General features: G+C 46.5%; 1 protein-coding gene across 6 annotated transcripts; it reads right to left on the bottom strand.

Moving 5' to 3' along the window:
• Positions 1-17,567, bottom strand: LOC122365825 (transmembrane protein 209-like). 6 transcript variants are annotated; one of them, XM_043337402.1, is made up of 12 exons: positions 17,550-17,567; positions 14,843-14,982; positions 14,156-14,352; positions 10,038-10,276; positions 9,566-9,737; positions 9,303-9,412; positions 8,876-9,025; positions 8,245-8,338; positions 5,641-5,766; positions 4,598-4,695; positions 3,120-3,329; positions 1-1,539 (listed from the first exon to the last, which is right to left on the bottom strand). In XM_043337402.1, exons 2-12 carry the CDS (start codon positions 14,965-14,967, stop codon positions 1,414-1,416), a joined length of 1,647 nt encoding a protein of 548 aa, XP_043193337.1. In that variant the 5' UTR covers positions 14,968-14,982; positions 17,550-17,567; the 3' UTR covers positions 1-1,413. The 6 variants fall into 6 exon arrangements, with proteins under 6 accessions (XP_043193337.1, XP_043193335.1, XP_043193332.1 ...); XM_043337400.1 differs by having other exon boundaries at positions 17,521-17,556; XM_043337397.1 differs by lacking the exon at positions 17,550-17,567 and adding an exon at positions 17,531-17,548.
• Between the last annotated feature and the right edge of the window lie 7,429 nt (positions 17,568-24,996).

The raw sequence follows: 24,996 nt of genomic DNA, 5'->3' as shown, positions 1-24,996 counted from the left end.
GAAATTTCAGGTCATATATTACAAACTGGGAAACGGTTGAAATTCAACAATGCTTGGACTGAAGATCCCCAGAGAGTCGGACAATGTTTGTATCACAGACCCTGCGGCATCCCAGGCTGCCATCGACCCCACGAGCACAGACTCACGTGCGCAAGGCATGATATGAACCACTTCCACTCTAGTACCGATGCACACACATTACATAAACGGTCCCACCGTCTTTCGGGCACAATCTCTCACAACACGCCAGCCGCAACGAGACACAGATCATCACACATTCCAGTCGTTCACTTTACACATCGGAAACACCAGTGAATACAATGTGTGAGGCCTTCCTCGTCAAAATGTTCACGAGTTTCAGCATCAAGTCTGAATGTTTCACGAAGAGTCTCAGCCTGACCCCACAAGCCGGGAAACCCCCAGAACACCCCAGAACAGAATCTTACTTCCAAAACCGTACGGCACCGCACCTGTGATCTTGTTTTTGCTGGTGTATCTCAGCTAGCCTGGTCAGATACCCACGTGTGAAACTCAGCCTAGCGGGATATGCTGGATTGCGTCATGGAAAGCCAACACGGTCACTGTTCACCGAATTGAGCGGAGAGCAGCGCTGTATGTTAGTCTAACGGACTGCGGCGGGTGACGAAAGTGACGCGTGTGACGTCGTGTGACGCTGTTTGCCCTTAGTGACGTAACGTGATGAGATCATTGCACTGTGAAGCAGGGACACTGTCTTCGCGTCAGCCTTCAGACATCCAGCCTCGTCAAACTTCAACCATCCTCTCCACTCAACCCACCACAGCAGTATAAGAGTACCCGACCGACGCACAAACGACCCCGAGACGACCTGGGTGACATCACCACAGCTGGCACCGGCAGTCTCGGAGGCCAGGGGGCCACGACCTCTGACCACAGAGTGACAGTCCTATCCGGTGCACAGTTCAGTAGCCCGCCACGTCATCCTCCTGACAGTCCTGACTGACTCAGGCCTCATCTGGCCGGTGAAACACGCTTCACTAATGCGATATATCCTCCTAAATTGACCCGTACCGGACCTCGAGAATGCCCGAGAAGAGCGGCCGATGGCAGGCAGGACTTCCGCAAGGTGACGTGATGTCGGTGCTGAGTTATGACGTCACTGACAGGTGATAACGTCACATGTGAACAATGACGTCAGCGGTGAATAATGACGTCGCCGGTGAATGATGCCGTCACTGGTGAACTCTGATTTCACTACTGGCTGGTTGATAACGTTCTTGGTGGGTGAAATATGACGTCATGGGTGGGTGCACCACTTCTACCCAATGAATGAATGGTACCGCTTCTACACTGATGAATTTCAGCATGACTGAAGTACGGTGGGTGATGAGTGACGTCACGGGTGTCTGGCGACGTCACGGTTACCTGATGACGTCACTGGATGACCCACTCGACGTTGAGTCCTGCCGGGCCGATGTGGATTCGGTCCAGCATGCCGCCGTGGCTGCGACGGACCGTGTACAGGAACAGCAGTAGGGTGTGGAACAGGTTGTTACGGCCCTGGAACACGGGGGTAAACAAAGGTCACGGACGGGTCACGGTGTTAGACGGAGGTCAGCGTATGTTGGAGGTCGTAAGGGTCACACAAGACTAAAACGTAGGGAAAGAAGTAGGTTTGGCGTAAAAAACGGCTGATATAAGTTATAGTTATATATATAGTTATATATAACTATATATATATATATATATATATATATATATATAACTATTCACTGAACGTCACTGACCTCTGAGATCACGTCAATTGACCCAAGATACGGGTTTGGTTTTCGCTAAATGACTTTGCAAAAATGGCCACAGTGAATAACGTCACTGAGGCCATTTCACATTCAGTGAATAACGTCACTGAGGTATATAGTTATGTTATAGTTTATAGTTACTCTTAACATAGGGTCAATAAGGGCTTACAAGGAGCCATTTGACAAAATCACCTGATTCCAATTAGTTAGCCAGGATCACAGACTTGGGTCAACTTAACAAAGTCGCAAAGGTCAACAAACCCACCATTCTACCGAGGTGACACACACACACGTAGGTCACCATCGCCACCCGCCTAGCGACCGCAGAGGTTTAGGGGCCGGGCCGCGCTGACCGCAGCGACCGCTCAACGCAGCCTCGCTAAGCCCAGGATTACCGCACAACTAAGTGTGTGGACGGGGCAGACGTTGAACGGCAGACATTCTTCAGGAGTTCAGGCTGATCGAACACTTATTGCTGACGACAATTTAAGCCAAGTGAGCGCGGCGGCGCACCCATCAGTTGCAATATCACTGCTGTCCAACTTCTGACTGATAAATTAGCAACTGAACGATCATAAAACGGTTAGTTGTAATATTTTTACTGTTACGACGCTTGTACTAAAATACTAGATCTTGTAGCCTAACAACATACAAGTTTAAGTTTTCCATGGAGCGAATTCGGAATGCAATTTTCCGGTCGCACCCTCGCTCGTCAACTGAGCCCCCACCATCCGCTCCCGTCACCCTCCCACCCTCCACCTTCCATCAAACCCCACCCCCGCCCCTCCCTCAGTCCTCGTCCATGAGTCAGCCCCTCCCCCACCCTCCACACCTTGACCCATGACCCGCCAGCCCCACCCCTCACAACGGCCGAACACCAACCGCCCATAACTCCCCATTTCCACACCCGTAACCGCCGCGCCAGACGGGGCAATTCTGGGTAGGACAACAGCAATTACCATGTTGGTTTTTGAATGCTGAATAATTGATACAAATGTTCGTAAATTAGTGGGGGAGATAACAGCTTCGCTGGGTTTATTAGCAACTACCATGTTTCCCGGGAACAAATGATTCCATCTTTGTTTACAATTCTTGGTATTTACAGGATTAAATTCCTTTATATTTTGATCAAGATAGTTTTCTTCCATATGTCTGCCGGGCCCAAGTGCCAGTTTATTTGGGATACAGTAATATTTGAATCCCAATATGTGAAAATTGCCTATGACTATTTTAGTTTTCATTGTTCCAAACTTCATATCATTCTGTCGGTATGCATTCCCGCCATTTGCATCTCCCTCCCCCTGTTCTCCTTCCCCATCCCTCCCTCTCCCCGTCACCCACCTTGGCGAGCTCGACGATCTCGGTTCCGTCGATGAGACAGAAGCGCGGCGGTATGATCTCGGCCTGGTGGATGACCAGTCGGCCGGGACCCGTTACCGGCTTGTCGGGCGCGCTGCTCAGGTGCTCGCTGCTGAACGTCCGGCCGTCCGGGTGGGACGGGTGCGGCGGCAGCCGGCCGTCCAGGTAAGCGGCCACCATGTGCATCACAATCTGCCGATATTAACCGGGGGTAGGGGGTGAATCCGCCGAGGAATGGGACTCTGAATCGTATAATCTGACGGGGAATGTAGCGCTGGATTGTAAATAAGGGTTTATGAAATTCATGGAAATGCATTTTGATTGATAAGCATGAAATGTTAATTTTAATCGCATCAATGAATGACACATGTTTGCAACTAGTTATATACAGCTGATGCGCATTGAATAAACGTCTAATGTTATTTTACAAGGTGATTTTTTTTTTACTTGTTAAAAAATAATGAGGTCTAGTGGCATTAAAATACAAATATATATTGCAAGATTATATACAAGGATGACAAGCATTCTGGGGCATTTTGATTTCATGCAGACACGATGTGAAGGAACGTCCATCGTGTATTTTACTTGTGCTTGAAGTTGCCCCCTCTCTCACCAACACGAATCAGCCCGCCTGAGCAGGTGTTGAACAGCACTATGGACTCACATACCCATTAGGCGGACTGAAAAGGCTCCTATCACCCATTTTCAGCTCTGCCAGATATTTCCAATGTTTTCTTGTTATATCTGCCATAGCTGGGTCCAGAAACTAGAAGTATATTAAGGGCATGTCGAGGATTTCGATACTGGCGACCCTGGTGGTGTCTGATTCGTTGTTTTTCCTGCTCCCTGAAGACTGATTCTTCAGAGGCTGCACATACGCCAGATGAACCGTTTGGAGGTTATTTGACTACAAGCTTGTTCGTGCATTATTTAAAGTCTTTCTGGGGTGTCTCCTCGATGATCGTATGCTTCGAACTGCCTCAATGCTTCAAAATCATCGTTTTGTGCCGTTCCTTACTGAACGGCGATGGACCATGCGTGCCCGATTGGTGGGACATTTTCAGGCTCCATTGGGGCCGAGGCCTTCGGTTAAAAGGGACAAATGATGACACCATACAAAATGTCCCAGATTTATCTATCACGTGCATTGCTTTTTTGCACGCGATTTTTCGATTTAGGGGCCACCATTGACATTTACTTTTTAACAGTTTAAAAAAATCACCCTGTACAGTTTCAAAATGGAATTCAACAAGCTCAATTTTAAATCTAACTTAAATGTGTCACCGTATAGGTACAGGATACTGGCGTCCGTAGGCCAGCCCCGCCATTACCATACCAAATCGAACGATTCCACACACACTCCCTCCCCCACACTATCCGTGAACGAGTCTCATCTCCAGCAGGCCCACCGGCGTCCTCTATTATCCGGGCGCCCCTCAGAGGACGTCCCCGTCACTTACGGCCGAGTCGGTGGGCAGGTGTTCGTCCCAGTCCTTCCCTCTGAACGTACCGCCGCCGTTCCAACGGAACTCCTGCATACAGCCGCCGCGGCTCAGCTCTGAAACACGGGAGGGGAAGCGGGGCTGATGGCGTGTGCGGGGTTTTAGGGGAGTGGAGATACAGCTGGGTCTACAGCACCCAATGACTGGGTCAGTGGGGCTAGGAGAGACATAACGTGGCGTTGCGTGCCCTCATAGGGACCCAGACCATAACAGGTATCAGCATTCAGCTTAGCTGGCCGCTCAGAGACATAAACGCCTTATAAAGCATGCAACGCGGTATGCGGGAAGTCCGGCGACACTCCGACAGATTTAAATGAGAACGGTCAGTGTCCCGATGAACTAGAAGCAACTAGCGACAGTACAAAGTTGAACTCTAAATAGCGCAAACACGATCCTATGTCGCGCGGTAATGACTAATGCCGCACTCTGGTTGAAATGGAATGCCATTAAATCATAGCGTAACCAGTAGGCAGTAGTATCCGGTTATGTAATTGACATCAACGAAAAACCCCTGGCGTAATCCCCACAAACGCGCAAACAATTTTCATCCGATTCCCATTGCACAACAGAATACAACTGGAATACCGCACATAGTAACGTGTATTTAACCTATACTCCTGAGACCAGGTACTGGTACAGTACCCAGGAACTCACATCTGATCCTGTAAATCAGCCACTGAGTACATTTACCTCTAATCCAGTACAGTGTACACCAGGTACTCCTGTACCCGGCCCCTTACCTCTGATCCTGTAGACCAGGTACTCCTGGTACCCGGTCCCTTACCTCTGATCCTGTAGACCAGGTACTCCTGGTACCCGGTCCCTTACCTCTGATCCTGCATGACACCAGGTACTCCTGTATGTGCCCGGTTCCTTACCTCTGATCCTGTAGACCAGGTACTCCTGTACACGGCCCCTTACCTCTGATCTTGTAGACCAGGTACTGAGCACCGAGGAAACTACCTCTGACCCTGTATAGTGTACAGTACCCGGTCCCTTACCTCTGATCCTGTAGACCAGGTACTCCTGGTGGGTGGACACAGAGAGGAAGTGCAGCACGGCGTTTAGTGACGGCACGTCCTGTACCATCTGAGCCGTCTTCCTCAGCTTGTCCAGCCCGACCTCGCCTGTGAAAGACAACACAGTTATACCAAAATATTACAACACGTTCACTCGTAAACACGCGACATATAGCTGTGTAAGAAAATCCATCGCTTGTGCTTCTAATGAGGCCGCAATTGGCTCCCGTCTAATTTAACCCTCGCATGTGTAGGGGGGGGGTCGGATGGACCCCCCCATGGTTTTTCGCGAATAACTCGCGTAAAAAGCGGCCGATCGCGACGAAACTTTCAGTACCCTCGCATTGATCAATTTTACACCTACCCTGAAAATTTCATGACCCTGACCCAAATGACCTTTGACCTGTGACCTCTTTTCCGAGACCATGTTTGGCCGGAATCGCGATTTCGCGTATGTCGGCTCGCACTAGCCGCGTGTTTGCAAGCTTTTCGTGGTTTCAAACGTTCAAACATGTGATTTGATGTTGCTCCCGTGTGTGTCAAGGTCACCTGAAGGTCAGGTCAGGTCATTGACCTTTCGTGACCTCGGGTGACCTCGGGTCACTTTTTCGAGTTTTACATGTTTCTAGGCTAGTTTTTGGAGCTGAATTCGAATTTAGCAACCATTTGAACATTTACGAAGTAGTTTTGGTGACTTCGTAACATGTTACGAAGCTGTCAGAGGCGGTTGACACGTACTACGAATACCCGTCACGACACCTACTGGTTGACCTGACCTGACCTGACCCGACCTGGTCTAAATGCTTCAAGACATCATCTGTGATAAAAACTAACACGATATTCGTGATCAGCCCCCTGAAAAACCCCTTAGCAGCCACACTTTACGACTTTCTAACAGGTCTTGATTTTCCCGACTTTGGGTCATTGACCTGACCTGGAAGGTCAACCAATGACCTAGGACCTTAAAATTGGGTATCATCGGCTTCCTCTCGTCACGGGCAACACGCTCGTTTTTTCCGCGAAGCTCTAGCTCGATCAGGGGCCAAACGGCAAGGGGGGGGGTCCAACCGACCCCCCCCCCCCCCTACACATTAGAAGCTGGCAAACGCCGCACACATGCGAGGGTTAACGTCTGCTCACTAAATACTGGCGCTGCATCGCTGCAGAATCGATTGTTGTGGGATGTGGTTTGACAAAGCAACAGTCTCGCCCAGTTCGTCCTTGCTATGCACGGTGGATGTTTGCGTGAAAACGTCAGTATATCACATTATTTGCATTGTCGTAATTGACTTGAAAAGCGCGCAGCGGTAGAAATGTAACTGTATCAATAGTCATCAAAACGAACTCCTCCAAGACAGCATTTGTAACAAGTGGAATTCTGGAAGTTCAGTCAGGTGGATACGAGTATTTACTTAAAAGATGTACTTCAACATCCCAGTTGCTTGCTTTTCTGTGTTTACATCGTTCTGTCTGTACTTACACTAACAACCAGGCCAAACAAGGTTCGTGAGGCCGTCTGTGACATCGTTTCGTTAGATAATCACCAGCAAACACGGCTACTGCCGTTAACAACGCGTCTCCATGGGCACAGACATAAACAGCACGCTTCAACGGTACTGGGAGCACCGTTATAAGCAACAATTGATCGTGTAGCAAAAAAAAAGGACAGCTTATAGGTTGACTCATGATACAGCAATGTCGGGAATTGCTCAAGACACCTGCAGTTTCTCATTCGACAAGTATGCTGAAAAATGCTGGCTTCAAGGAGAGGACAAACTACGCAAAAATATCAACTGAAGATAGGCACCAGACGATACTTTACGGGGAAAAGTAAGCAACACTTGTCGGCTTCGGAGGTGTGGCAAATAACACTCAAAGGGTGTTCGACGTAGGCAACGAGACTGACGAAGAACATATCCAACCGCGGGTTTTCCCATAGCAAACTCCAGTCGGAATCATGTCTTCAAAAAGTTAGAACTTGGAATCAGGATTAGAAAAAATAGGCATGGTACAGCGGCCTCTGCAAACTGCGTGGTAGGTATTCTTTTTTTCTTTTTTGACAAAACCGAGAATAACGCGAATACTATGCTATCGGTCACTCGGAAATCGTAACAGCAAGATGCGCGAGACTCTGCACCCTAGATTGGCATTATCATCGTATTCCCTTTCCACCCAGTTTGGGAACAACACCCAAAAGTTTATATTTGCCCCCAAAACAAACTTTTGCATTTTGTTGCCACACAAGGCGTATACTTCGATTAGTGATAGACCCAACCGAAGGAGTAGAGCATAGCGCATCTATTTGCAGTGAGTTCCGACCGACTGATAACATAGCCTTTGAGTTACTACCGGTTTTATTGGAAAAAGAATACCTACCACGCAGTCTGCTGAGGACTGTACATCTGAGCGTTAAATACAATGGGCGCAACTATGCCCCCCCCCCATCCCCCCTACCCAGGCATGAACTCAGCCACGTTGTGGGTCTGTCTCCGACAGCTCGCGCCACCCCGCAGGGAAAGGTGGGGTACGTGGTACTCACCCAGAGAGTCTGTACCACCCCTAGGGGAGGGGATACTCGGTACTTACCGATCTGCACCTCCGAGAGTCCGTGTCGCCGCAGCGCCGCGTTTACCGAGTCAATCTCCTTCACCAGCCGCACGAAGATCGTCTGACACAGCCACTGAAACAGGTGAAAATAGTACATAAATCCTAGCAAACATTTACGATATGTGCACCGAAACTAGAAAAATATACGCATGCATCCACATGTCGAATTGAAAAGTGGAAAACGTAGACATGAGGTCCCCGTCCGACTCGCAGAAAGATCAGACGACTGCATAACAGACCGAAAAACTGCAAGTGCATATTCAGTGAACTACCGACCGCGGCTGCAGGGCTGATAATTCCTCAGCGTCACACAAAACAGACTTCAAACACCTCACACTACGGAATATGCACAGACTCCTTTTTACCGTACCGCCACTCCTGTAACATGCCAACGGACGGTACCACCGGCGCCATCTACTGGGCCGTTTGTGATGTATCACATCCAATCCCGACAGAGGGGTCAGCACGGTCCAGATGATTCATCACCTCAAACTAATTCATCGTGATTGCTGTGATGAAGCCGTTCATTGTTCACTGCATCCCTCGTATTTCCCCTTCGACTCTCCATTTCATCAAACTCCCCATCGGAACCGTACACGCGAGTACTCACAATTCTGATGTTCTCCGTCCACCTGAACAGCGTGTCATTGCTGACATCCAGTTTGAGCCAGACGGGGTCGAACCCGGAGCTCAGCGTGTTGTCCTTCTCCTTGTCACCGCCCGGGCCGTCCTCGGCCTCAGACGGACTGCGGATCGACAGCTGACGGGGGTGGAGGGGTTACAATGTCAGTACAGGACAGAGGCAGGTCCTAGTGACAGCACAGGAGAGGTCACAGTGATAGCAAAGGTCAGGCTACATAAGCGTCATAAAAAGACCGGCCCTCAATCGTAGCAAAAAGTCAATGACAGTGAAAACTGTGCCGCGTTAATTGAGATGTTGGTAAACGGACACTGCGGAACATAACTTACGTTCCTTGCCTATACCATCGCCCGTCACTAACATGTTAAGCAGGACGCATCATTACTCGTATTCCCACCTGATAGACGTGTTTCTGGGGCGAGTTGGTGAAGAAATCCGCCAGCGAGAAGCGACTCTGGTTCCAGAAACTGGCACTCTGGTTGACTGATGCATCCGCAGACGCGTTCACTGTGGAATAAATCGTAAAATGTTAGCAACAGATCATTATTGAAACAAGCAAAACAAAGAAACAATGCACAGCATCTCATACACCATATGAGCTGCACTTCCAAAACTGAAACCTCTACGCTCCCTCCCCTACTTATCTCTCGGAGTACTCACGGGCACTGTATTTGCGCTCCCTGTCCTCGTACTGGCTCATGTACTCGTGGAAGCTGTCCATGTCTGTGATCTCCACATTCGGCCGGTTGACCGGAGTGCTGACCCGCGGCAGACCTGACAGCGCGGGGCTCGAGGTGGCCCCCAGCGGACTCATGGGGGGCACCAGACCGCCCTGGCGACAGGAGCACAATGAATAGATGTCAAACTTGACAAACGATCATTATCACTCAAATTTATTCACATAAACACTAAGGTTTGAGATGAGTTCGTTGCCTAGCCTTCAAACCGGACAAATATGTCTACAACCACTCACGGCACCAGCGAGTCTCTCGTTCCTCCACTTATCACACTGCTCTCTAACCTCCTCGCACTCTTCCCTCCACATCCTCTCACTCTTATCCTCTCTCCTCCCTCTCCCCTGACCCTCCTCCCTCTTCCGCTGACTCTATTCCCTCTCCCCCCTCCCGCTCACCTGGCCGTAGGGCGAGCCGCGCTGCCCCCAGTGCCGGCTCGCCGACCGGTCCGGAGTGAACGCGTGGCTCACGGAGCCGTCCCGGTAGTCCCACGAGGAGGCAGAGGTGGAGAGCGCGTGGCTGCGGCCGGCGGACGCGTCGCTCAGCCAGCTGAGCGCCGAGAGGTTCATAGGCGTGGCCGCCGCACCACCACCGCCGCCCGAGCGGCTGGGGCGAGGGGTCGAGCCGATGGCGGGATCTGAGGGAGTGAGAAAAGGTGCCTCAGTGTATGGATATCAGTGTGGGTTACCAGTCCCACCCCTCGGCCATAGAAACCCGTACAAAAACCGATTGACGTGTAACAACTAGGTCCAGAAAGGGTTAAATCTCGCGCAGAAGTACGGCCCTCCAGCAAAAGAGTGGTTGGTTAGCCTATGTGCTTTTGGTGTAATAACTTTGAATGACAGAGACACTCATGTAAAATGACTCAATAGAAATGAGAAGATGGTTCGTGCACACACTTCGGCAATGGTTATCAACAGCCATTAGACGTATTCATCAATGCAGATCGCTTATTGTGATGTTGGCAACCAACCACTTAATGCCTGGAGGGCCGTTCCATTCCATTCCAGAATGTTTATTGCGCATCGACAACCTATAAGTAAAACGATCGGAAAATGAACATGAATAACAGAGATAAAGCAAAATAATATAAGAGTACTTCCAAATATGGGCTATCGATCGGCAATCTGAATGTCAGGTCACTGACACCCTCAGCCGACCTCGTGTCTGACTATGTTAAACGTCACCAAATCGATGTCATGTGCTTTACTGAGACATGGCTAAGAAAAGGTGAGCCAAATGTCCCCATAGCTAATTTAACGATAGCTGGCAGAGCTGACCGGGGACGCAAAGGTGGCGGTGTGGCCATTTACTGTCGCAGTGATCTGACTTTCAGTAAGATCACCGGCCCTAAAACGTCACAATCTGGGCGTCTTGAATTAATTTGGGTAAGCGTACAATGTAGACACAACCGGACATTGGTTGTTGGTTGTGTGTATAGACCACCTATATATGACTGTATAAAACAGGATCTCGAAGCACTAGAGCTCTCAGTCCAGACCTTGCTGTCGGAGGGCAAGCAAGTCGTTTTATGCGGAGACTTAAATTGTGATCTCTTGCGACCGAACCTCCCACATGTTCGACAACTACTAACACTCATTGGCAATACTGGACTGCATCAGTGTGTGCAACTGCCGACCCGTATTGCTAGTTCCTCATCGACTCTCATTGACATTGTTCTTGTAAGTGATTTTTCTTTTGTGACAGGGTGCACTTCCGAAGATTGTATCGTATCTGATCATAACTTAGTAATAGTCAAAATGAAAGTTAAGAGGAAAAAGTTGAAACCGTTCCCAATAACGTTCCGCAGATGGAAAAATATTGATTTCCGATCCTTCTGCAGAGACCTGCATGACGCGATACCCTGGGCCCCCGGGGTTGATGTTTCTGATCCCGGCGAGGGTTGGAAATGCTGGACAGAAGCAGTCATTCCAATCATTGATCGTCATGCTCCGTTTGTAACTGTCTCACTTAAGCACAAATCCGGATTTGGAATTTCAGCTGCCGCCAGGCAACTTATCCGCTTAACGACGGCCCAGTTACGTGTTTCGAGACGCACCAACGCTCAGTCCGATATCACCCTCTATAAGGATATGCGCCGTCAGGTTAAAAAAGTCATTTGCTTTGAACGACGAGCAAAATTTGAATCTAGTATCAGATCGCATAGGTCCAGCAGAGACACCTGGAATCTAATAAATGCAACGCTTGGCAAATCTAAAGTCGCCCAGCCATTGGATGAAAACACGGCACGTTCATTCAATGATTTCTTTTGCTCAGTAGGTGGAAACCTCGCTAGCAAAGTAAATATCAGTGCATGTGCAGGTGAGGTGTTTTTTGGTCCCCCAAGAGTATTATCAACTAGATTCGACCTTCGCCCAGCAACATTGGACGAATTACGCTTAGTTATTAGATCCTTAAAATCACACACGTCATGTGGGCCAGATAGACTCCCTGCTTTTTTATTCAAGTCTTTCTCTTCCAGGCTTCTTGGATCGCTTCTACGAGTGTTTAACTCATCCATTACCAGCGGTACTTTGCCATCCTGTTGGAAAATAGCGGAAGTAGTTCCCATTTACAAGGGAAAAGGTGACCCAAAGGAGGCGTCTAGCTTTAGACCTATATCCCTTTTAAGCGTCGCTTCCAAAATTCTCGAGAGACTTGTCTCTCTTCAGCTAAGTATGTACCTAGATGACTGCGATGTGTTGTCAGAAAATCAGTTTGGTTTCCGACCTCGCTATTCCGTCGAGCATGCCCTGATTGCATTGACGGAATCCATCAGGGCTTCTATTGATAAGGGGAACATTTGCATTCTGGTATCGCTAGATCTGAGCAAGGCGTTTGATTGTGTAGATCATCGTATATTGCTAGCAAAACTCTCGCACTATGGTATTGAACAACCATGGTTCAAAAACTATCTTTCTGGCAGGCGCCAGTATGTGAGGGGTTGTAATGATGCGAAGGGTGATGTGCTGTCAGGTGTTCCACAGGGAAGTGTGTTGGGCCCGATGTTGTTTAACTTGTACATGAATGATTTACCCACCGTTGCGTCTGAATCAGGATCAATAATTCAATACGCCGATGACACTCAGGTGATGGTTTCGGGACCACCAAACGAGCTAGATACTGTGATACGTCGCCTTCAGACCCTTCTTCAAAGGCTTGGGGTGTGGTTTTCCCGGAACCGCCTTTCTGTAAATGCTGCCAAATCACAAGTCACTGTTTTTGGCACTAGATGTGTTTTGAAAAAGATTAATTTGAAGAGTGTACATGTATTTGATACTGTGGTACAAGTTAAGCCGTCTCTAATTAGTTTGGGCGTTACTTTAGACAGCTGTCTTACGTGGAGTAGCCATATCGACACCGTGGTTGGCAAATGCATAGGCATGCTGATACGCCTGAGTCACTTACGTCACATTATGCCCTTGAAAACTATTGCACTGCTTGTTAATTCGTTAGTTCTTCCACATATCCGTTTCTGTGTTTCTGTATGGGGGAATTGTGGCTTGACACAGGGGAAAAGGATATCTAAAATTGTAAAATTTGCTCGGCGTATCACGGGTCGCGAGAGTGCGAATGTGGCATGGCGAAGAGACTTAGCCTTCGAACATGACATTGCTGTATTGAATATAATTCGTCAGTGTCTGCTTTTTCCGGAGATTACAACACCATTGATATCCTCACTCTTTATAACTAGAAGATCTGACCGTGAGACGAGACAGTCGGATAACCTAGATCTGGTTGCTCCGCGAACAGATTTTATGAAATATTCACTGTCATATCATGGCTCTAAATTGTGGAATAGTTTGCCCACTAGAATGAGGAATGCCTCAAAATTTGAACTGAAAAAGTACCTCCTAGCAAAAGCAAACACTGACAACTGATGATCACGTTTCACCCAATGTATGCGAATGTACTCGTATGTGCCCTGCAGTGTACAGTTAAACGTACCTACCAACCATCACTGTTTACCGCATGTGAATTGGCAATGTTCCACTGTAACGCCCACCCGATGATCGTGGTTAGTGGAATAAACGATATAATAATAATAATAATAATAAACATACAACGTAATGAAGGTAACGTAGCGTAATCAAACAAAACTACCACTGCCGCCGCCACGACAGGCCACCGACCCAACCCGCGCTGACGTCACTCAGCCCACCGGGGACGCCGCCCACAAAACTGAATGAGGTAGGTAAATTAATAGGTAAATCTGGCGAACGAAGCAAGAAATTTTGGAAATGCTGAGCCACCGCACGACAGTCCCCGCCGCCAAGATCGTCGCCATGCAAAAGAACACGTAATAACCGTGTAGTTGACATTTGACCAAAATTTTCGCCAAAAATTTGCAACATGTCCCGGTAAAGTTCCTCTCTCTGCAAATTATAGTTGGGACACGCGAGAATGAAATGATGAATATTTTCTGTTTCAAAGCCACAAGCACATTCAGGCCGTACACACAATAAATTCACCATTAGCCACATCAAGACTGAGTGAGCAGTGACCGTCCACCCACCATTCTGGGCGACCGTCAGCAGCCGCCGCTGGCCGTCCGTGAGGTTCAGCACGCTGTGCCCCAGCGCCGGGTACAGGTACCGGGTGAGATGCACGGCCAGATTCAGACAGGTAATCACCAGCACTGCCAGCTCGAGTTTACGGACCAGCGGCGGCGTGACGCCGAACAGGTCAGACACCAGCACGGAGCCGTAGTACCTGGTGCGGGGGAGGGAGGTCAGCGAAGGGGGGGGGGGGGGGTCAGGGGTGTGGAGAGGCACTCCAACTCACAGTTACACAGCTCTGAGGGGTGGGGAGAGTGTGACTTTGACCAACAACGCCCTGCAGTACACATTTCACCAATGCAGATAGTAACCAGCATGAAGCTTTTGACTTTTGTTGTATTGGTAGGCTGCTAGTGCGAAAATGGAGTCTGACAATCACAAAACAGAATGATCCATGATCAGGGTATGGTTCAATTTCAAACCCCTGTTTTAGTTATAGTTCACGTTGACCAGTATTTGCATTTACAATTTATTGTAATCTGCTCAGGCTGCCTCATCATTGCCTGTACAGTGAGCAACTGATCAGTATCAGCATTGAACCATATTTCCAAAGATAAATTTATAAATGAGAATAGCATAATTTCAATGAAAGATAGAATACAGACTGAACAATAACAACAGGTATGTGATGTGAATGAACTTACATTTCCAGAGCAACAAAGATGGCCAGGAATAGGTTCACCATGATCCAGAAGGCCGACTGTCTGGACAAGCTGCCCAGGCTCTTCCGCATTAGTGCCTCCGACACAAACGGATTCAGAACCGCCATTGCAGCTGCTCTATTCTGAGGAAAACAGAACAGTAAATTAATATCAGCAGTCAGCAATGACATCAGTAGTGAGATCAGCAATTAGTTTCAACACTACAACTCAAGTCATAATGTACAGTCTGTTGTTTGAATTACCCTTCACCTTCAGTCATTGTATCTTGTAGGTATACATTGGAGCAGTCATAACATTATTAAGGGTCTAAATGTAATATGATAAATGATGAAGCTAATGCTATTCTTTTAAAACTAGATCAGCAACTGCTGCACAAAAGGCCAGGATCAGGATTCATAAATTGAAATGATACACATGGCATGATCCTAAATGGTGCATACTGCATCTAGTCACCGTAAGGCAGGTTGCAAGAGCAGGCACACCGGTGGGCGGAATCTAAAAAAGGGTGCCTGGGGCGATTCGATCGTGCCACGTGCGAACCATCCACCCCCCGGGACTCGAAACACGCCACTGCACGTGCGCGTGACGTCATCAACACGATGCGAAAATATACTACCGTGTTTATTACGAGCGAGCGAGCGCAGCGAGAGAAGCGATTAGCGAAATCTTTTCAATATAACGGAAAAATCTCAGTATGAGCGGCCCAGCCCGGCCGGCCTGTAACGCTTTTGGGAGGCTTATATCTCAGCAACCGCTGGACCGATTGGCCTGCAGTCTTTTTTGCTGGGTAGCCTTATCCCTTCTACCCCGTAATTGACTACTTTTGACACATCTCAGTGACCGTCGTGGCACGTGCCACGTGAAAAGTCAAGGGTGTTCAGGCTATTTTGCAAAAGTAGTGATTTTGAGAGGCTCATATCTCAGCAGCCGCTTGGGTGATTGTCTTGCGGTAATTTGTATAGGGTAGCTGCATCCCTTCTACCAAAGCTCGGATACTCTTGATCTATATGAGTGACCCCCACTGCACGTGCAAAATGTGATTTACACAAGCCCCATTGGAAGTACCCTCTCGCCCTTCCGCACGTGCAGGGCTCACCATCTCGCTCGCTCGTTCTTATCCCAAAAGGTGTTTTACTGGTATCAATAAAAATAGCTATGATACGCCAGCTGATTTTATCCAGTTTGAGTTGTTAGTAAGGCACCATTGGAAGGGAGAGGACTTCTCAACAATCACTTGACTAATATGCCCTCCGGCGCCAGTTTCCAATTCTACCCACTGGTGTGGATAGCCTCAGGGGACAGGGGTTACATTGTTCAGGTTTAGTTGGGGAAACTAGGAGGCGAAGATCCACAAAAAATTGCTCGGTCAATAAATATACTTTTGACGACCATATATGGGCATAAATGCAGCCCTCGCTACTACGGGTGATAAACGGTATAACGTGCCGGTACTTGCGGTATCGCGTCCACTAATCAGAGAGAAAAGGCTTCCAAGTTCCAACACCATCCGTTTCAATTCGCCACATTTGCCAATCACTTTTTGACCTTGCATTTCAAGTTGCAACTCTGCGATTCAGAGCCACCAGTGCATCGTGCACTGAATGAGTGTTGGTGTAGGCCTTCTGTGGTTAAAAACACTCTTATGCCTCATTTTTTCATTTGAATGCTAGGATGCATGGAAAAGATGAAGTTTTCTGATTTCGTGACCATATATGGTCATTGCCCCGCCCACTGCAGCCATTCATTGGTTGCTAAAATTTTAGTTTGGTGCCTCATAGTTTCAGTCGGGGAAACTATGGTAAAATCTGCTATTTTTAGCAGTCTGCTATTTTTAACAGAAATCTGCTAAAAATGGGTACGCATGTGACGTCATCGTACCCAAATATAGCAGATTTGGCTACGGCCCCATACAAAAAGTACATACAAAAGCAGATCTGCACCCTAATTGAAGCAAATGCGCATCAAATGCCTGGCAGATTCATGATGAGAATAGTGCTGAGAACGTCCTCTGATATTTTTGTTCAGATCCGACTATTTTCAAATAATGAATTTGAAAATAGTCGGATGGATCTGAACAAATATAGCAGAGATCACTCTCAGCACTATTCTCATCATGAATCTGCCAGGCATTTGATGCGCATTTGCTTCAATTAGGGTGCAGATCTGCTTTTGTATGGGGCCGTACCCAAATCTGCTATATTTGGGTACGATGACGTCACATGCGTACCCATTTTTGGCAGATTTGTTAAAAATAGCAGACTGATAAAAATAGCAGATTTTACCATAGTTTCCCCAACTGGTTTCCCCAACTGGGTTGCCTTCAGTTTGATTTGAAGGTCTTCAGTTTGATCATATACCTTGATACATGGCTGATTTAAGTGATTAAATGAAAATCATGCAATTTTCATAAAATGTCGCATAACTGCCTACCTACCTATTTTTAGACTTTGACTTCCCTTTAAATTGCAGCGACAGAAAAGACTTTAAATACCTAAGCCAACAGTAACCCAAATGTTTGGTTGGTGCTTTACAACCACATCAACAGTGAACAGTAGGTACACTGAAAACTCAATTAAATTGTCAAAATACATGAAAACATGAACAGGATCTGAATTCTTCTGAAACCGAAAACTCGACGACGACGCTACAACCATAGGTACTTTTACTTGCTTTTACTATGACTTCATACAAAATTCAAAAGATTCAAAAAGTCAGAGAATGTGCGCCAGCTTTGTAAAAACCTCGTATAAAAAGGCTCAGCATTCTGCTACCAAATCGCAAAAAAAACATTGCGCTTGATAAAGGAAAACCGTTACTAATGTGAAGGAAAGTAGCATTGCAATAATATATTCATAACAATTAACAAAGTTCCGGCAGCAGCAGGTCCTGATTCTCCCGAGTTGAGTCATTGATCTGACCCGGGAAGGTCAACCAATGACCTAAGATCTTAACCCGTGAGTTGCTGGGGGGGGGGGGCGTTAAACACCCCCACTTTTTCGCTGGGCCATAGCTGGCCTGAACGGCGCGCCGCAGCCGCGCCAAATTTTGGGAAGGTACCTGTAGGGAATTGATTGAAGTGTATTGTGACAAAGTTTCAAAAAAAATCGGTCGGAAAATTTTTGAGATATCGAGGTTTCAGTGACGTCATGATTTCTGAGTTTCCGACCAAAAACGGCACATGTTCAAAAAATTATATAAAGTCACAGAATGGACATACAGACAAGCCGCAAATGCCATTAGACTGCCAATACCATAAACAATCAAGTGGCTATCTTCGATTATTGATGATCGTTCCGCATTTTCCAAAATCTTGAACTGAATCTTGGCAATTTCTCGTGACTACTTCACGCCAATGCACAGTGGGGATTTTTCCGATCTAGCGCCTATTAATTCAAAAAATATTTTTTGGATTTTTGTTTATTTTTTGTGTCAGTAGGGCTAAGAAATGTCTGAATTTTTCATATATGGCATTGTTTTATATGTATGTCCACAGCAAAACTAGGAAAAATGCGCCCAAAGTTCACACTCATGCGTGATTACTCAATGGGCTCAGCAAGGCCCGAAAGTATAGCTCAATTTCATTGTCCTGTCCTGTTGGTTTTAATCTTGCGAGGTCTTAAAGTTGCATATCGTCTGAAAGGCACCTTTATTAGGAATGGAATTGCAAACAGAAAGTATGCCACAACCTTACTAAGGTCACAAAAATGCCCTTTACAAAAAAAACCCTTACAGACACCATATTGAAGGAATGGTATTCTAAATAAATGTAGGAAATCAACAATGTTCTCCACACTTTTCCACTCCGAAATATATCCTATCGAATTCGCCACTTTCTTCTGCACAAGACAACGCCTAGTTTGGCTGCCGAAACTTGCCTGAACACGGAATATTCACATTAGAGTATCTTAACACCCCACTCGAGGAGCGCTAGGGCAAACAGCACGATATAGGTATGTTCCGGACATAGGCGAATAATTTTACTTTGTGATTTATATGATGCATATTTTCTGAGACACATTCATTAGGAATAGGATGACAAGCGTAAATTATACATACCGTAACCTTATTAACCATCGCACTTGTGGGGAGGGGGAGGGGGAAGGGGTGGGATAAAACCCCATGGTTTTCCGCAAATTACTCGCGCAAAAAGCGGCCGATCGCGCCGAAACTTTCGGTACTCTCGAGATTATCAATTTTACATCTAACCTAAAAATTTCATGACTCTGACCCAACTGACCTTTGACCTGTGGCATATTTCTCGAGACCATGTTTGGCCGGAATCGCGATTCGGCGTATGCCAGCTCACATTATCCGCGGTTTCCAGTCTTTTTGTGGTTTTAAACGTTCAAATATGTGAAATGATGTTGGTGCCATGCATAATGGTGGGTGTCAAGGTCACGTGAAGGTCAAGTCAAGGTCATTGACCTTTTGATGACCTTGGTTCACTTTTTCGAGTTTTACTTGTTTTTAGGGTAGTTTTTGGTGCTGATTTCGATTTTAGCAGCCATTTGAATATTTACGAAGTAGTTCTAGTGCCTTCGTTCCATGTTACGAAGCTATCAGTAGTAGGTGACACTTCTATGGATGGCCGGCAGGACGCCATCTAATTGATCTAACCTGACCTGACCCGACCTGGCCTAAATGCATAAAGACATCGTCTGTGATCAAAACTAACATGAAATTCGTGATCAGCACCCCAAAATACCCCGTAACACCCTAACTTTGCGAAGTTTCAAGAGGTCTCGATTTCCCAACTTTAGTTGGGTCATTAAACTGACTTGGAAAGTCAGCTTATGACCTTGGACTTTGAAATTGGATATATTCGGCCTAATTTCGTCATAGGCAGCACGCTTGACTTTTCCGCGAAGCTCTAGCTTGATCAGGGGCCAAACGGCTGAGCGGGGGGTCCAATTGAACCCCCTATACTATGTTGATTATGCACATTTGCAGGTAAAATTCTCACCAGGACACACCAGCCAACATCTATGCTCAATTTGGCTACAATTCTACCTATGGTTTGCCCTCTACGAATAAATACGTGCTAGATCGGAAAAATCCCCACTGTGCAATGATGCATGCATTTCTGAAATTAAACTTTTTGAGCCAAACACGCACACGTATGATAAAAGGAATGTCACCATCGTGTTCTACGCCCCAAATTACCCATAAAACATGTGTCACAGGCTGCGAATATCAGTTTTGATTTTCGGGGATAGGTACTCTATCCGGTTGACCTGACCTTGACCCTGACCTATGCTTGACTGACCACTGCATGGAGCTGACACTCTTGTAGGCTTCATATGATGGATTGTGCACCGTTTTGACAGAGTTTATGACGAGAGGCGCCCATTGCGAAGTTCTGAAGTTCATGCTACTGAAAGCCCGATTTCAGGTGTTTGAACTGACCTTGACCTGACCTGTGACCCCAAAGATCAACTTTAAAGTACTCATCTGAAGCGTCTCGTCGCGTTCTTTCGTTTGCCGCCTCGTGCGTTTCGCTGCGCCTATTGGTTCTCGAGTTATCGGCTGGGGGCGTTTAACGCCCCCCCCCCAGCAAACAGTGTGTGGTGAAATACCCCAGCAACTGCCGGGTTAAAGGGACCCTCCCACCTTAACATTAGATTTGAGTTGAGATAGCCAAAATGGGGTCCCTGGCTCACAATTACCGGTTTCGGCACTCACAACACCGAGAAATGCCTTAAATCGGAAATATTGAATTTCAAAATTGCAGCATTTTGATTCAGAGGGGCTAATGCATAGGAATACCCCTCTGAATGTGTGACGTCATCGCAGATATCTAACGATTTTTAAATGTTTGATTAAAACGTTTTGTAGCACGCGGTGGTATATGCTGCTTTGCGCGCAACAAATGCCGCACTTTCAAATAAAGTCGCTATAGGAACAGCGGAGATCCCAAAAAGTAAACAAAAGTAAAAGTCTAATATCTTGAAAACCGGTGAATATTTTTCGATGAAATTTGGTAGATATTCGTTTTTGCTCTTTCTGAACCGAGCGACATCACTTTCATGTCAATTCATTAACTTTTTTGAAGGTGGAAGGGTCCCTCGCCCCGTTGGGGCGGCCAATTTGCCCCCCCCTGTGGTTTTTCCTGAATATCAAGAAAACGGCGGCGCGCAGCGCCGCCAAATTTTCGGTACCTTTCCGGGCATCAATTTGACACCTTCACATCGAATTTCAAGTCTTAGGTCACCTTAGGTCAGGAGTTATTGAGGTCAAACTGAGGTCATGTTCGAGCAAAAATGAGCAAAAAACATGCAATCTTGAAACGCTCACCAAATCTACAGTTACCAAGCAATTTAAAAGTTCTTTATATTATCTAGTAAACAAAAAGCGGCGCTACAAAATTGCTATCTCGGATTTTCAAAATGATGGGTTTTTGACCCCCAAAAGTTCAAAAATTGATTTTTTTAGAAAAACTAAAAAGATCCAAAAATCCCGAATTTCGATAAAACCGGAATACATGTGATAGTCCCTGTGCTCTTCTATATACATACCAAATTTCAGATCGATATCTCGTTTTTTGGCCAGGTTATAGCGAAAAAAAAAACTGTTCAAAAATGATGACGTCAAATTTTTGAACTAAATTTTTAGCGATTCTAGACCACGTAGGGAAAAACAAAGACCACCATTGAACTCCCCGTGACGAGTTGCATTGAATCGATACCCTTTTTATGCAAAATATCAACTTTGAAATTTGACCTAATTTGACCTGACCTTGACCTGACCTTGACCTGACCTTGACCAAAACGCGAGTTAAGCTGGCCCCAAAGGCTATACCTGACCCACATAATCGCATTTGTCATGTAAAATGGACCATAAAACATGTATCACACGACACTTTCATATTGTGACCCCCCAGTGACCTGACCTCTGTGACCTGACCTGGTATCAGTGACCTCAAATAGCAAAATATGTGTTTGAAGAACATTTCCCCATCGATGATTTTCAATGAAATGCATTTTACTCGATTTTACAACGCATTTCTTGAAATGACTAAACGGTGAAAATTCGACCTTTGACCTGACCTTTGACGTCATCGGTTTGACCTAGGTCAATAAAATTGGGTCACAAGATAGATCCCTGATAGTGCTATCCAACACCATTTGCCACTTGTCGCTAGGCTGCGTGGTTCTTGAGATCTTAGGGGGGGGGCAAATTGCCCCCCCCCCCCCCAGCAGGGCGCGTTGCTTGGCAGAGCCCAACGGGGCGCGGGTTAAAGTTAAGAGGTTTTACAGCCTTTAAATATCTGCGTAGGTAAAGCCTACGCACATTCAAATTCAGGCACCTACATCTCCAATTCGAATCTTCGCCGGGATCAATGCGCTTTGCGTGATATATCTAATTTACTCAGCACGCAGATTACCGGTGATTGCTCGAGTGCTGCCTGATAGCTGCAGCTTCCCTGAACATGTGCGACTGTCTCGGCACAACCGCACGTGCTGTGATCACGGGACATCAGCCATCACCATTCATCACGTCAATCCCGTGATGAATGCGTGACGCAATGCGATCGTTGCAGCGTCGCAATGTCACCGTCACGACACGAGCGGGAACAGCACGTGATGGATGTGATCGGGGACATTTGACTTCATACAGGAGATACCCACACGTGGGAAATAAGCAGTGACGAGCACCAAGCAGTGACCTCTCGTCACATAGCATTGTGTAATGATTCCAAAATTGGTAAGTTTGTGAAGCAGTGTCATTTATTATTGAAACAATATTGGTCCATGGCAGTTTAAGAATTTTTTCCCAGAAGCCTTTTCTGGACATAATTTGCCTGCTTTGCTTATCTAATCGTCTATCGTCTTGGCTAAGAAGAAACAAGAAACTGTCAGTTGGTACTTTCTATGATGCTTGCCGAATGTGCACGTCAGGAATTTATCCGGTTTTTATGACAGGCGTAAGTACGTACAAAGAAAACGTCCATTAATGAATTAAGTGTTATTCTTAAGTTTCGGCACCAGCATATTCGTGGGTAAAGGTAATTATTTCATTGAACACATGAGAAAACAGGAAAATCAGATCTTCTGTAAATTATCAGGGCAGACTTGGGCAAGACGACCCAGATACCTAAATTATTTTTCTAAATAACTTTTGCCCAGAATGAAGACCGAAACATATTTTATTGCCCGAGGCGATGCCAAGGGCAATGATGTTTGTCGAGGTCTTCGCCTGAGGACGAAACCCTTCGCACCAGCATTCAATTTATTACATGGCTCACCGGAACTCGCCTACAAATGCTGCTAATTATGTCGCCGCTAAAATGAATAAATAAATAATGAATATGTAAAATAATGAACGAATTAAATATAAATGTTATGTGATATCAAAGTAAAAACTAAAAACGCAACAAAAATAAGAAATAAAGAAGGAATGAAACACGCATGGATTGCCTGAGGTAATGAAGTCACTAACAAAAAGATACAACTGCGCTATGATGGAAATGTAATGTGAAAATTACGGTCAATAGTCAAAATCATATCACTACATCCAGTTTACATACGAGCAACATACCAATAAAGTTAGTTCGATCTAACTGAGCTATAATTGTTAATCGTTTATTATCTTATCGCATAATTGACACGGTGTAAATAATCGAATTATCTGTAATGCATCTGAATCTGCGTAGCTTTTATTTTCGCGAAGGAATAGTTGGCATGCAGCATATGATTACCTTTTGATTTAGAATGACGCTTTACTTTTGGACTAATTTTGAAGTTACGTCAAATGATGTCAGCCCCATAGGCGGCGGAACGGGGAGGGCACCGTGCCCCCTTTGATTTCGGCATTTTAACCCGCGCACCGACGGGGGTCTGCACCAACTTAGACCGACGGGGGGGGGGGGGCGGATGACCGCCCCCCCCTGAGATCTCGAGAACGAAGCAAGATAGCGACAAGCGGTAAACGGCATCGGATACGCACGGTCAAGATCTACAATTTTTACAGAGGTCATTTTCAGGTCAGGTCAAAGATGACGTCACAGGGGTCGAAAAAGTCAAAATGGCGGCGCTAAATATGGAGAGAGTTTTTCTCGAATAACTTTCGAATTAGTCAAGATAGGAACAAACTAAAGGCATCATCGTGATCCTCTCGTCAATCCGCATCGAATGATATATATGTTGACCTCGAGAGGTCAAGGTCAAAGGTTGACCTCAGGTCACGTGACCTCGAGGTCATCATGTATATCATTCGATGCGTCTTGACGAGCTGAACACAATGAGACCATCCACGCGTCTGTATCTTGTTCCTGTACGGAGTTATTGGCCAAAAACCTTTGGTGACCTTTGATGACGTCACATGACCTCACAGCTGCCCAACAGCAAAACAGACCTCAAGGTAGTGAAGGTTGATCGTATATGAAGTCATGTATGGTATATGGGGCCATTCCGACCCGTTTTAGTGGTAAAAACAGGGAGTTGATTTTTCCCCCATTGACTTATAATGGGGAGGTCGCGAAATTGACCTGACCTTAGGTCACCGATATCAAAATTCCGAGATATACAAATTGTAGCTACTAATGACCTTATAACATCCTGCGACTTTCAAAGGCCTCCGACATCTACTGTAGCTCTGGCACGGTGACAAAGTTGCAAAAAAGTGACTTGAGGTTGGGTCATTCAAAGTGACCTGGTGACCTGACCTTGAAAGGTAGGAGGTTCAAACTAGCACACCATGTGTAAAATTGATAAGGGAATAGTTATACCAAATTTCGCGGCGCTACGCGCCGCGGTTTTCCCGCTATTCGCGAAAAACCTCAGGGGGGGCGGATATCCGCCCCCCCCCGTCGGTGCGCGGGTTAACATTAGCCCTATGGGCGTTGCATGAAAAGAATGGGATCAAAAGTCGGCAGTGCTCCCCCCTCCTTAATTAAAGGTGTTTCGCCGCTACTGGTCAGCCCAACTTGACCAGTTGATTTAAAGCACCGAATATTCAGTGTTCAGTTTCCTACGGATAGGACTTTTGATAGCCATAAGTTGATTTATAGGCGTCTGACGGGCGCAATGGGTATTTTATAGTACACTTTTTGGGACTTTCGCGAAACGGAACCGGGTACTGCAACGACCTCCCAAGTCGCGATGACATCGGCAATCCCAAGGACGACAGCTTTGAGA

This window comes from Amphibalanus amphitrite, unplaced genomic scaffold (genome assembly GCF_019059575.1).
Source record: "Amphibalanus amphitrite isolate SeventyFive unplaced genomic scaffold, NRLGWU_Aamphi_draft 000765F_arrow, whole genome shotgun sequence".
Lineage (NCBI taxonomy): Eukaryota > Metazoa > Arthropoda > Thecostraca > Balanomorpha > Balanidae > Amphibalanus > Amphibalanus amphitrite.
The sequence above is the reverse complement of the archived record's forward strand: the minus strand, read 5'-3'. Positions and strand labels throughout refer to the sequence as shown.

What these genes read in the sequence shown, in the direction of transcription:
- LOC122365825 (XM_043337402.1), bottom strand. Translation starts at nt 14,967, where the DNA reads ATGGCGGTTCTGAATCCGTTTGTGTCGGAGGCACTAATGCGGAAGAGC. An exon ending in CCCAGAAACACGTCTATCAG is followed by an intron (nt 9,026 to 9,302) that starts GTGGGAATACGA and finishes CACCCCCGTCAG; the next exon opens with CTGTCGATCCGCAGTCCGTC. An exon ending in ACTCTCGGAGGTGCAGATCG is followed by an intron (nt 5,767 to 8,244) that starts GTAAGTACCGAG and finishes TGTCTTTCACAG; the next exon opens with GCGAGGTCGGGCTGGACAAG.